This window comes from Notothenia rossii (genome assembly GCF_949606895.1).
Source record: "Notothenia rossii genome assembly, chromosome: 8".
Lineage (NCBI taxonomy): Eukaryota > Metazoa > Chordata > Actinopteri > Perciformes > Nototheniidae > Notothenia > Notothenia rossii.
In genome coordinates this window covers 16,143,866-16,158,464 of record NC_136906.1, presented here as the reverse complement: position 1 = coordinate 16,158,464, position 14,599 = coordinate 16,143,866, and the positions used below count along the sequence as shown (strand labels likewise).

The 14,599-nt window shown below is 40.9% G+C and overlaps 1 protein-coding gene and 1 long non-coding RNA gene across 2 annotated transcripts in view; both read left to right on the top strand.

The window, feature by feature from the left end:
* LOC307014534 (uncharacterized protein) overlaps positions 1-265 on the top strand; it is a 1,465-nt gene extending 1,200 nt beyond the window's left edge. The window contains exon 3 of the mRNA XM_079642515.1: positions 1-265. This exon is cut by the window's left edge and continues 153 nt beyond it. Coding sequence (XP_079498641.1) covers positions 1-249 — 249 coding nt within the window. The 3' untranslated portion in view covers positions 250-265.
* Positions 266-4,676: 4,411 nt separating this feature from the next.
* On the top strand, positions 4,677-7,140 carry LOC307017476. Its single transcript, XR_013802186.1, has 3 exons — positions 4,677-5,086; positions 6,113-6,202; positions 6,760-7,140. It is a non-coding gene; the product is annotated as an uncharacterized lncRNA (long non-coding RNA).
* The last annotated feature ends 7,459 nt before the right edge of the window (positions 7,141-14,599 follow it).

Genomic DNA, 14,599 nt, shown 5'->3' with positions numbered 1-14,599 from the left:
AGCAAACGTCTGTGGATCCCACGCGAAGTTGTCAAAGCTCACCTTCCACCAGAGTTTTCAGCTTTCCCTGACACACAAGTGGTGCTTGACTGCACTGAAGTATTCTGCCAGACTCCATCATCTCTCCTTCTGCAGAGTGAGGTGTTTTCTACATACAAGTCGCATGCTACATTCAAGGCCATGATCGGTATGGCACCACATGGTGCCATTACCATTTGTGTCTGGCCTGTATGCAGGATCTATGAGTGACCGGGAGATCTTCAAGCTGTCTGGCCTCGTGAGCCTGCTCACACCAGACATGGCGATAATGGTCGACAAAGGGTTCCTTGTGGACAATCTGGTTGAGTGTAAAGTGTACCGGCCTGTCTTTCTGCACAAAAAAACCCAAATGAGCAGGGAGGATGTCAGGCAGACTCAATCCATTGCACGTCTGAGGGTCCATGTGGAGAGGTGCATCAGAAGAGTCAAAGAGAACAAACTATTTGATAAAGCCATACCACTGTCTGTGTGTGGAAGCATTGAGGAGCTCTTCAATGTGGCTTGCTTCCTGGCCAACTACCACAACGGACCGCTGGTAAAAGCATGGGCAAGCCTGTGCAGCAATTAGTGATGGGAATTATGGCTCTTTGAAGGGAAAATAAGCAAAATAATCACCAGGATAATGATTGACTGTATTGCCAGACCTAATGTCAATAATCTTCTTTGTACACATGACACAAGGTGGCGCCATATCCATGTCAGTGAATGTACTACTTTGAATTTACCCTCTGTATGTTTTAAGTAAATAAAGTTGTCTTGCCTTGAATGAAATTCACGCAACTCTTTATATTAGATACTGTGTTTTTAAGTGGCGATGGAGATTATTTGTTGACCCTGCTTTAAAGGATAGTTTGCCTTAACAAATGGTGCGCTTTATCACTGCCTGGGTTTTGGTTGAAGTGCATCCAAATGCTGCTGCGTTTGGCTCATTTTCCATTTTCAAAAGAATCGGCTAATGAATATAACTAATATATATATTATATATAACTAATGAATTATAACCTCAAAACAAATGCAAACAAAAATAACATGGGACAATACATAATATAATAAATCCACAATAGGATAACATGATGTAGTGTGGTACACTAATGTTTCATTTCATTTCAAACCTTTATTTATTCAGATTGGTCCCTTGAGATCATAGATCTCTTTTACAAGGGAGACCTGCAGCAATTTAAGTTCCACATGAAACATAAAACAACATAAAAACAAACAATAGAGGATATCATACAACATATTTACATACTTATCAACATTTACAAATACCCATAGTTTCAGAAAGCATTTCACTTAGACGTGCTTTAAAAACATTCAGAGAAATAAAATTGCTCAATTTCAATTTTAGCTGTAGACTGTTCCAATATATGCTATCTATCATTAACTATATCGCTATCTGTATGCTATGTATCTTGCTATCTATCTCTCTCTCTCTCTCTCTCTCTCTCTCTTTATCTATCTACAGTATCTATCTATCTATCTATCTATCTATCTATCTCTCTCTCTCTCTCTCTCTCTCTCTCTCTCTCTCTCTCTCTCTCTCTCTATCTATCGTATATATATCGCTAACTCCCCAAACAACTCCACACCGAAGACCGGAAGTACTCAGGCTCACACCCAGCCGCCGGAAGTTGATAGACGCCATCTTGTGCAACTAGCCTATAGTCTAAGTCAGGGGTTCCCAAACTTTTCAGCCCGCGACCCCCAAAATAACAGGGACGGGGACAGCCTCCCCTCTCTCCGGCAGAAACAGGAAATGCCGTAACTGTATGTAACAACGGTTTCAAATCAGCATCTCTTAGACAAAAAGTTTAAATGAATAACTCAAATAAAACTCCAAACATCTTTCATTGTGTTTCAAAGCTCTTTTAGTTTTAAACCTGATGTTTATAAGCTTCTTAGTTTTTGCAACGGTCTGTAAATATACACAACTTTATAATAAAATGCACACATTTACCTTTTTCTAGGCTAAACATAGGTATGATCCTAAGTTAAAAACATATGAGGTTATCATGAGGTTGTTAACATCGCAATTTATCAGTGGATGTTTGCTGGAACTACTTGTTAACAGCTTGTTTCCTGACGGACACACACAGCGTGACTCCGGTCAGGTAGAGACCGGTCTCAAGTCAGCACCGCTGCAGACTCGCTGTTTGAGGGCTTGATAGCCCACTCCCCCTCCACACCGCTCCACACTCGTTGCTTTGGAACAGCCCTCAATATGGCGGACGCTCCGCGTGAACGCGCAAACGGAGGGGTAGGGTGTAGGGGGGGGGTTTGGGAATGGGCCTGAGTGTGTGTGCACTCACTGTGTGAGTGTGAGGGAGCACCATAGTTTCACCTAAAGACAAGTAGACTGCCACCCTAAATACTGGCCTCAGCCCTCTTTAGTTTTGGTGTACACAATTTTTTTTAATGACTTCCATTTAAATAAATGTTGTAATAAAGACAACTTTCACTGAGACTACTTGTTTCCTAACCAATAATGCATCAACACTTTCCTGAATTTCAATTGTTTTTAATCACATTTAATTAGAAATAATTTATGTTTTGAAACATGTCTCTCCCTCACCCCGTCTAAATACACCACCCTGCCACAGTTGATTATACTTTTATCGAAATGATAGGTGATGTTAAACACAGTAGCCTTGGTTATGGTGTGTTGCTTCTTTGTGCATGTCTAGGGGTGGCTGAGATGAGAACAATTGTTTTAAATGGATAAAGGTCCAAATAAGAGACAGGTTTAATTTGGTACTGCTTTACATGCCAGAGAAATGACCCATTCTGGGCAGAGAGCTGTACATGTCACATAGACGCACACATACATGAACTTTTAACCAGACGGGAGACAACTTTCATGATGCTGCTCTCCCTCCTACTACTTTATATTATTTTTATTTATCAATTTTCACATTAGTGGAAGAAAGGGGACCACTAATCTGTTTTTCTGATGTTTGATAATTTGTCTTCAAACAGGAAACTCCTCCAACTGCTTAGTATGACTACAAGACCGGGGAAATTAGGTAAAGAGAGGTAAACAGGGGATAAATGGAAAAGTGTTGTGCTAGGGAAGGCAAGGCGCACCTGGGTGGCTGGGGCTGAGTCAGGTCCGGCCTGAGACCCGGTCTGACTGCCCCTCTGTCTTGAAGGAGCCGTTGTTTGGCCATTTCTGGGATGGTGCGTTGTTCCTTAGAGACTGGGAGCAGCTGTCAGCACTGAGCAGGGTCATGGAAAGGTCTGGTCAGCTGGGCTTTGCACTAAAGGCAGGTGAACAGCGACACTCATTTGCAGTCACCTAAAGTTGCCGGTATATTTGGTACTACATACACTGCAATCCAAATAAATATAATTGTATGATCCTTGTAATTGACAGTGTAAGGATTATTGATTTTATTCAACGGTTGCATGAGGAGCTTTATTCTGTGGCATTGTTGAAATGCTGTATATGAAACAGCAACAGTTTACAATGTTGCCTTCTTCTACTACTTTAAATGTTGATGACCAGACTTCAATTGGTCATTAGCTCAACTTTAGCCATAAGCTCTGGGGCTCTGACGGAGGGAGACTGTCTTGACTTCCCAATGGATCGACAAACGTGCTGTTGTAACACATGGGTTGCACCCATACATCAATAAATCTTGTTTGCTCTCTTCAAATCAATTATTTTGATCATTCTGACATGGGCTGTCTGAAAATTGCAACTGAGTTTGTCTTTTTTTAAACTGGCAGTTTTGTGTCATTCAAAGGGAGAGGAGAAGTTTTGATTTGGATTATACTTAGTCACACAATGCCACTCTGTCTCTCTCAGCGTCACTGTTTATCTTTAATTAAACACTTAATATTCATGTTCAAATGTTAGATGCATACTTTGGGGATAAATCAAAACATATGTTAAGCAAAAATATTGACTATATTCTACTGCACTCTGGTGTTAACAGCAAGAAGAGCAGTAAATAGTGATTCCACTTCTGTTTTTGAAAGCATGATTGGTACAGCAAAGTGATTTAAAACACACAAGACTCCCAGCAGCATCAGAAATTCATACTACAGGTTAAATACATAAAGCTGTTCTTCACCTTCTATGTATAAAACGTATATTAAATAGATCAACTATTATCAGGGAGGGTGTAAAGAGTGGCAGACACCCTAAACAACCAGTAGGAGTCACCAGTGCACCAACCATGACAATAACTCTCTCCTCTCGTCCCAACCTTTTTTAAACTCTGACATACTGTGTTACTAGGTACATTTACTCAAGTACAGCAATTAAGAACACTTTGTGAAGTTGTTACTTTATTCTTCAACCCCATTATGTTTCAGATGGGAATCCTGCACTTAAAGTAACTTTTCAGATTTGTGTGGTTCCCGTATGGAAGCAAACAAGAGACAGAAGTATTTGAATTTTATCAGACACTGAATTTGTAGCTTTGAAAATAATTACTTTGAAAATCATGTATCTGAATTTTTTTTGCTCCTAATTTACCTATGTGAAATAAAAATGTAAAAATTCAAGTAAAAAAAATTCGAATGTTCAAATTCAGATCCCAAAAATTCAAATATTTCGGTGTTTAAAATTCGATGTCAAAACATTCGGTGTATAAAATGCAGCATCATCCGGGCCAGACAGGATAAGCAATCGAGCCCGAATGCAATCAAACCGACTTCTGGCCTATCAGAGCCAAGCGGCGAACCCTGGGACAGTGCGGTGAAGCCCAATGCTGCAAACTGTAGGCGATGGGTGCAGATGGGAGCAATTCCCGTATGTTAAAATGTCCAACTTAAGATCAGAAAATGAACATGTTTCTAGCCTGGATCCACAACATATTCTGTATATAGTTAGATTCCCCCTTCATGACAACGGGACTGCTGCTCCTAGCTCCTCTGTCTCACTGCTAGCTCCGTTAGCTCCACAGCGGCTCAGCTCATGAGGAGGACACTACTTGAACTCGGCCGTGTTTGTTGTGTTGGTTCCTGGTGGACTATTCGTCATGCAAATATAGGATTTATCTACGGTTAAAACAGACCGTCCATGAATGCAGTTTCTTCGGTAAGTCAACCCTGCGTACTTTATGTTATGTTACTGTTGTTTTTATTAAGCTAACGTTAATGAATGTTTAGAGTTGGCTTAGCATTTGAGCAATAGCTCCATCTGTGCTAACGATGCTATGCGTAGCATCCAAGACTAAAATATTAAGTGGGATGCTACTGTATACCTAAAGGCTACTGTGTGAGGTTGCTAAAAATAAGGTCATCCTTGTACGTTAGATAGTTAGTTTTCTAGTTAGGTTACTGTATGCATTGTTAAGGTTCATTTAAATTCGCTATGCTCTACTGTAGCATAAAATAGACTAGCTAACGTTAACGTATTGTTGAAGAGAGGCTTAGTGTATATTAAATCAACCTCACAATGAAATGTGTGTATCTTTAAAATATGAACGTCACATTTCAAGATGGTTCAGAAATAACGCTCCCTTAGATATTGTAATATGGTTTGTTGAACTGGAGTTATTTATTGCAGCTAAGCGCCTATCCGACTAACGACCCGAACATTGTTGTTTTTAATATTATTACCAATGCCTCTTTTAATTGTATTATCATCACACTTGAGAAACAGCCTTATCGTTGCTGTAGAACGGAACATGTAACTTAATGCCTGCATTTAAGGACGATGAATAGCGTAGTCAATGCTTTAGTGACCTGGACAAGGAAAATGGTTTGTTTAAATATTAGATACAGTATGACGTTATCTGTGACTTAAGTGAAAATTAAGCTTACCCATTGCATTGCATTTGTTAAATAGGTTTGTCTCTTACCCTTACGTGTGTGATACGTATGAATATGGCATATGAAAACAAATTAATTTGACTGACTCATGAAAAACTCATCCAAAGTAACAGTAAAATAAAAAGGACCTAATACCCAATCAAACTGATACAGTATAAGGGCTGTGATATCCAGCAATTTCTTAAGTATAACAATAAGGTTATGACCTGTTTTTAAAAGAAGATAAAACGTTGTTTGCATGTAAAGAAGTCTGTAACCCACGCATAACTTTACATCTGTTTGTTCAAAGTGTCCTTAAGGTGATCCAGACAGGCTGGACCAGAGGAGGAGAGACAGATCTGGACTACTAACAGCAGAGAACTTCAGCACGGATTCCAAGGTACACCTTTTTCATACTTTACAAAGAATGCATAAAGTAATTACTCTAATACACTGATATACATGCCATTAAACATGACTACATACTAGATCAACTACACATCAGTGATGTGGAGTGAACTTTCTTAGCAAAAGGTTACATTTACATTTTACCAAACAACATCACTTTTTTGTTCAACTTTCACATTTCAATGTATATAAGGCAAATATTATTGAACATAGTGAGAACTACGACCCTTTGTCTCTGCATATTGACTGTAAAAAAAACATGTTAAAAGTGATTCTTTCAGTGAGACAACCGAACAGAGCAAGCTTCTACAGTTGCACTAAGTTTTGATAACTGTTAAATATTATTTTAATGATACATTTATTTCAATGTTGATGAATTTAGAACGGTTTATTCATAATCTGATTATCTTTGTAGTACACTGTTGGATTTAAAAAAACACATTCAAATAAAAAAATCATTACATGTATAGCCCCTGAACAAACAAACACACCTCTATCTTAAATAACACACTTGCTCTGCAATAATATGTTTTTTGATATTTCTGTTAGGAAAGGACATGCCTGAGAGACAGGACTGCTTCACCATGTTTTCTTTCTCTGAGGGTCCAGAAGAACATCCATGAGGGAAAGGAAAAGCTGATGTGATGAGATTTAAGAGCAGCACAGGACATTCACTAAGAGACACTTATATTGTAACACAAAGACCTGCACACTGAATAGTTTTGTAATCTAAGAGGAACTTCATTTCTGTGTTGTTTTGTGTTTTACGTTGCACCACAGAGACAGTGTGATTATTGTCAGGCCTATAAAGTTTGGCAAAAAAAAAAAGTCAGCTGATCAAATGCATTTGCCTCACTTTATGAGCTTCACAATACTTGAGCCTTGTACCGCAGAGTTTGCAGCGTCACAAATAAATGGTGCCAATCTTCAGTCAGATGTGAATGTGTAATCTAACATTTTTAGTAAGAATAACGGACGAAAGGAGTGCAAATACAATTTATTGAAATGTGAACTAAAAGTGATCAAGCATGAACCATCACCATTTTTTTTTTAAATAAAAACGAAATAATATAGATAAGTTACACTAAATGTTAATCTGTTAATTGACAGGCCAGGCCTGTGCAGGTGGTAACAGCTATGCCCAGCATGGGCTAAGTTCTGTAGGTGCAGCTGGTGCAGGTCCTCCTCCCTCAGGTCTGGTCCTCCTCGCATGGAAAGACCCTCAGTCCTCTCTGGCCAAACCAACAGACAGGACGTTCATAAAGCTGAGGTCTCCCCAAAGTCTAATCATCCATCCTGTGAATATGAGAGGGGAACAAATAGTGTAATAGATGCTTTGGACAATAAGAAATATAAAGTTAACTGTTGAGTTGCTCAGTTTTTTAGATTGACAGGGTTTAATAATACAAACAAAAGGAGAGTCACTGTAAAATAAAGACTGGTCTTTCAATAAATTGTGTTGATTTTGTCTTTTGAATTGTTTGTCTAAAGTCAAGTAGCTAGAACTGTTACTTATAGTTTGAATGATGCAGTCTGGTTATAATGTGTGGAGGAGGCATCACAGGTAATAGCACCATTTGTTGTGTTCCATCCACAACAAATGCACAGATTGATGTGTGTGTATTTATTGAACTACTATTTCTTGAATCATTACTGTCAGTCCAAAACAAGAGATTTTGTTTTAGTAACATTTAAAAAAAAACTATCTCTTTTCCACTACACTATCTTGAATATTTTAGTTTTTACATCACTACATTTATCTAACAGCTTTAACATTGTAAAGGTGTCACTTCGGACTCTGGGTAATTATGACAGCATGTCCTACTATTTTGAGAGTTTTAACAAACCAGACCTGCATCTATTAATGTAGAAAATAATCAGCACATTAAACCATTATGAAAGTAATCATTAGTTAGCTCACTGTTCAAAATGAGCTCCAACTACAACAGTTAAGTCAACTCGTGCATCTGTAATAACAATAAAACAAATGATATAATATAATAGTATAACTTGTGTCTACTTTAAATACTTTAACAACACTTTCCTAATAACACTAGCATACTTTTACTAAAGAAACATTAACACGTTTAAATGCAGGGCTTTTGTAAGAGAGTATTTGTATAGTGTAGCATGGTCTACTTCAGCGGTTTTCAAAGTGTGAGGCGCGCCTCCCCTGGGGGGCGCCAGAGAGCATCAGGGGAGGCGCAGCGTGAGACACAAAAGAACGAGAAAAAGACAAGTAAAGTGACACTTGCCAACTTGTGGCTGTCTGTGGAGACCGAGTTCCCCCACCTCGCCAAAAAGGCTTTAAAAGTGCTCATTCCCTTCACCTCCACCTACCTGTGTGAGTGCAGGTTTTCCGCATCGACTTTGATCAAAAGCAAGTACCGGTAAAGGCTGCAGCCAGAGTATGATCTGCGTTTATTCCTGTGTGCATCAAAGACGCAGACTCATTGTTCCCACTAAAGTAGGGGTGAGTGTAATAAGGAGGCAAAGTTGACGTTCAGTGTGTTGCCGGGAGCATATAAGGATTTATCCACCATGTTGAAAATGTTAAAAAAAATGTCTTGAGAAAACGGCGTGCGGAAATATACGGGTCGTGCTGCAGCTAGATGTGCCTGTCCTCTGTAAGAAGGTGTCGGCGACTGACATGCAAGGAAGAACGGCTGTCCACAGGCTGTTCCAACTTTAACAACTGTATTAACTTCCAGGGTAGTGAATTGAACATGCAATTGTAATTGGGTGTGTGGTATATTTTCATGCACGGACACGCATGTTCCACAACACACAAACTGAACAACACTCAATTTTCCGATCGCTACCAGTGTCCTTGCGATCTTGTTATAACAAGTGCACGTTACTGATGCAATATGGTTGAGACCATTCGGGCTTATTCTAGAGGGGTGCAAGGAATAGTCCAAGTAGTGGGGGACTTTTATACAATATGTTTAAAACATAAAAATAAAAAGGTTTAAAAAAGTTATTGTTTAATGTTTTAAGGAGGTGACGCTACTCAGCCAATCAAATCGGTGCAGTCAGCACGATAGATTCAAACACACACACAGAGACGAGACAAGAGGAGAGAAACAGTCGGAGTAATTTCAAATGGCGGAAGGTAGACAGCGAACACAGCATTTAATTACATTTTCTCTTACTGGACCTCTTTGAAATGCAATTGAATACCCCTGCATTATAGCAACAACAACAATAATAATAATAATAATAATAACAGCAATAATAATTGGGAGGGGGGGCGCGACTGTTCTTATGTTCTCTGAGAGGAGGCTCACCTACCCACACTTTGAAAACCCCTGGTCTACTTGACTGATCTAACCGAAGTGATCGTTACGTTACACCCTCAGCTGGCCTATCAGCAGCCAGGGCCGACCATAAAGGAGGCACCCAGGAAGTCTTCTCTCTCTCACTCTGGGCCTGTTGCTGATAGTGATGGGATTTATAGCTCTTTGAAGGGAGCCGGATCTTATGGCTCCGTTCCTTTCAAAGAGCCGTTCAAAAGAGCCGTTCAAAAGAGCCGTTTTTTTGGCGGGGTTACTTGGTTTGTCTGTGAAATAATGACCAGGATAAGGATTGACTGTATTGCCAGACCTAATGTCAATAATCTGCTTTGTAAACACGACACAAGGTGGCGCCATATCCATGTCATTCATGTCCGTGAATGTACTACTTTGAATTTACCCTCCGTATGTGTTAAGTAAATAAAGTTGCCTTGCCTTGAATGAAATTCACGCAACTCTTAATAATAGATACTGTGTTTTTAAGTGGCGATGGAGATCAGTTGTTGGCCCTGCTTTAAAGGATATTTTTGCCTTTACAAATGGTGCGCTTTTTTGGTTGAAGTCCATCAAAATGCTGCTGCGTTTTCGCCTTTGGCTCATTTTCCATCCGAAAAACACGTCGTCTACCTGTCCTGTAGCCTACCACTTGTTATGACTTCTCTCTCTCGCGTATTCCGTTAAGACCCACCCCATCTCACTCCTCCTGCTGAAACCTACTAATCAGAGTAGGGGCGGGTCTTCACAGAATACGTTTGGGGAACAAAATCAAGCTTTTTAACAGGCGAGTGGATTTTGGCAGGCAGTGAGTGCGGACTAACAATTGAACGATAACAAGAACGGCTCTCACCAAGTACGACTCGGTTCCCCTCGTTCATACCAAAGAGCCGTTCAAAAGAATCGGCTCGTTCGCGACCGACACATCACTAGTTGCTGATGAAGGAGCCTGCAGTGTTTAGCAACTCATGAACTTTGAATTGTCTGACCTTTGTGAAAGTGTGTGTGTTGAGAGGTGGAGGAGTTAGGTAAGTCTGGGGTACCCTGTACATTTCTCACCACGTAGCTAACTAATGTTCAGACACACTAGGTTAGCGGATTGTTGCCACCCCTGTATATTGTTTAGTCAAATTTTTTGTTGTTTAGTTAGTGAGGTTTTTGTTGTTTGAGTTTTGGTTTCAAAGGATAGATGTAGAGATAGGCCTGGTTTTGTTATGCTTGTTTCTTACGTAACAACCCCTTTCAATCCTTCAACAAAAGAAAGGTTTTCAAACTATATGATTGGAGAGCAAAAAGGGTTCGTCGCCAGTTCGTGTCGCTACCAGTCCGCTGACATGGCGCGTCAATCAACAGTAAGTTTTGCCCATTACTTGCCCATTTTTACTTTGAATATTATTATTGTGATTGAGGATTAAATCCGCTTTGAAGACCACCGTTTTATGTCGTGCAGTTTAGGGGCAAAATAACGTCAGTTAGCTAGCTAACGCTAGCTTTGTTGAGTTTATGCTAGCTAAACAAAATAAGTAATACTGGGCAAGTAATGGGCAAAACTTACTTTTGATTGACGCGCCATGTCAGCGGACTGGTACACGAAACGTTAGCCCCGAAGTCTCCGCCAGTCACCCGAGCCTCGTCATTCTGATAGCTCCGCCCCTTCGCTCCAACCCCTTCGCTCCAACCCCCCTCCCTCCCCCCACATCTACAGGTGAAAATTACTTTTGCGACACATTTATCGCAATAAGTGTAGCAAAAGTCAAGACCGCAGATTCGTCGATTTATACTGCCAGAGAGCAGATTCGTCAAGTTGTAATGACTGATTTCAGAGGTTGTAATAACCAAGTTGCAGTTGTAATCAGGGGTGAAAGTGGTTTGAATTTCTTGCAGGTACTATAATGCTACCCCGACCTTCATTGGTTCATATTGTTCTCCTCCCGCCCCCAGCTTCATGCATCCCTGAACACAAACTTCAAATTTGTAATGTCTTTATGGGGTAGAAATTAGAAACACTTGACAATATGTATAGTCAATTATTTATTTTCAATTGTGCATACAACTTGTGTCAAAACTTAACAGACCATTAGCAAGGCATGTTGAGGGAGGTAAACTACACACTTTTCCACATTTTCCACAGAGGGCTGAAGTAGCTCTCCTCTTCTGTGTACCGGCGAGCCATGCAGCTTGTTGAGTGGGCTGCTCTTCTTCCTTTGCCCAGCCAGGTCTTCACATAAGGCAGTGGATCCCACTGTCTGCATGGTGGTCCCACAGAGCTGATGAAGAGGAGATTTGCTGCATTTGTTGTTGTAAGTTTGCTCCTATACTCAGTTATGATGTTATTCATTGTGCTGAACCCCCGTTCACAGTCAGCATTGCTTGGAGACAGTGCCACTGCCATGAGCAACTTCTTCATTTTGTTGGGAATGTTTCTTCCTCCACTGGCCTTGTATTCTGTGAATCCAAGATGGGCCTATTGTTGGTTCACATGTAGGACATCACACAAAGCCCTCACCTCATTATCTCCAAATCGAGGATTGTCATGGTCCCAGTTGTCAGGGTTGAGGACTGCCATTTGATTGATAAGGCTGTTATAAGCCTCTTTTCGGTTGGCTGCAACACTGGCCTGTGCTCTGTTTGCTGTGGTTGTGAAGAGTCTTTCTTTCATATTGTCTGCCACTGCTTGGATGAACTGAGCAGAGTCAATGATGGGAGACCTGCCAACTCTTAAATCCTCTCCCTTGAATTCCATCACTTCCTCTGCCTGACTGGCATCAACTGCATGTTGTCCTGGGTAGCGATTGAAACTTTCTATGCGTTTGACATACGTCGTCATGATGTCATGGGCCTTTGGGAGTGTGGTCTTCCTGTTCTGAAGAATTTCTGACAAGTTCTTAAGTTCAGTCAGAACATCTGCCATCAGTGCAAGACTTTTCAGGAAGTTGATGCAGCACAACTTAGAAAGCAGACCTTTGAATTTGGCCCTCTCTCTGCTGTCCCTTTTATCATCCTCTGATGCCTCACGGAAATGTTGTGCCAAGACTGGATAAGACTACCAAACTGCAGAGACTGCCCTCCATGAAGAAGCTACCCAGCGAACACTGAACACTTTTCCAATCCTCCTGAGGGCGATGTCCAGGTTGTGAGCAAATTCACTCAGCTGCCGCATGTTTTTTGGTGACTGGCTATATAATGAATATAGGCTGTCCATGAATGCCTGGAAGTCCTTTGTTCCCCCTGTCACATCCAGTGCCTGGTCAACAGCAAGCTCCAGTCTGTGATTAAGGCAGTGCCATAGTATGATGCCTGGGAAGTCATCCTGGAGCAACTTCCCAACACCTGACTTCACTCCCAGCATGACACTGGCCCCATCACTGCAAAATCCAATGAGGATTTCTCTCAGCAACTCAACAGTAAAGCCATTTTTAAGCAAGCAACCCATAATCTGTTCCTTGATATGAGGAGCAGACATACTATCCAGCTCAACCAGGTACAACGGAAAGGCAATGGGCTCCATGTCTCCATCAACACTAGCCTTCAGGAACACAATTAGTGTTGATTTGTGCCCAACACTGGTTGACTCATCAGCCAATACTGTGATTTTGCTTTTGGTCTCTATTATCTTTTTTAGAAGTTCCTTTTTCATCTGTGATGACACATGCTCAATTATGTCAACAGACAGTTTTGCTATGCAAAACACGCCCCAAATCAGCAGAATTTGCATGCTGCAGGTCAATCAGAATCTCAAAGTCTGTGAAAGGCTTGTTGTTCTTGGCCACATAATAGGTTGTCATGAATACCTTGGCAGTAGACTCAAACACAGACTCCTGACTACTCGCGTTCATGTTCAGAAGAATATCTTTATTTGCTGTCTGAATAATCTTGACTGCTTCATTATGTGCTGCAGAGTTCTTGTGTTCACGGATTTTTTTGCGCAGTGATGAAAGCTGGACATCCCTTGATGGACCAGCTGGGATTATCTTTCCATCAGCCCACTGAATAGCAATATTAACACCACGGGAGGCCATGACACCCAGATCCTTCACATCATGGCATGGGGTACAGCCTAGCCTTCCATTGTGAGCATACATCCATTCATTTTTCTGTTTGAACTGTTCATATTGTTCTTCTTTCCATATAGAAGGGTATGCAGTAGGGCTAGCATCACCTATGGTGGCTTCTGAGGGACCTGCTGCCACTTCTTCTGGCTGAGTCTCCTCTTCCTCCCTCTGGGCCTCAACTGTTATAAATTAGAATAAAGATGTATAACTAAATTCAGCAGACAGTCAAAAATGTACAAGTCTCTGTCTTTCTTTGAATTTTCAGAATATTGGTGACATAAATTAAAATACTAATAAAATAAAATGTATGCCACAATGTGCAGATTAAAATAGAAGATATCAAAGCTAAATATTTAATGTTAAAATAGTATGCTGTGTACATGTTGTGTTCTGAGTAAAATAGCCATTGACTATATAGATCAGGGGTGCCCAACCTTTTTTGAACCAAGACGGCGGCGATCGTTGACGGGGGGGGGGGTTATTAACTATAGTTATTTGACCACAATATTTGAACACAATTACAGTTTATTTTATTTTCAACTATATTCTTCTTCTTCTTCTTCATATTACTACTACTACTATTATTATTATTATTATTATTGTTATTGTATATGTAATATTTTTCACTCCCTTCTCTTTTTCAAGTGAGGGTGCTTAACATTCAACTGGGACCCTTATGCACCCCCGTAGAACCGGGCCTGGAGGTGGCCAAACTACGGCCCGCGGGCCACATGCGCCCCGTTGATGTGTTTAATGTGGCCCGTCCAATATTGGTATAAATGAGCCAGGGTTCCCGCGCTGATCTTAAAAAGCCTTAAAGTCTAAAATACAACGATCCAATTTTTATTTATGTTATCCCCCACTGTCCACACGCCGCGCGCGCCGCGAAAAGTCCCTTCCTCCCTGGTCGTCGCAGCTGCGCGTGGACGTCACCCCGCGCGCGGGAGAATGAGATTAAAACAACCCTCAGCCCGACATGAATCAAGACGGAACCAAACAATGCCCCCCGGCCCGGCTGTCACATTGATACATCATTGTGGCCCCTGA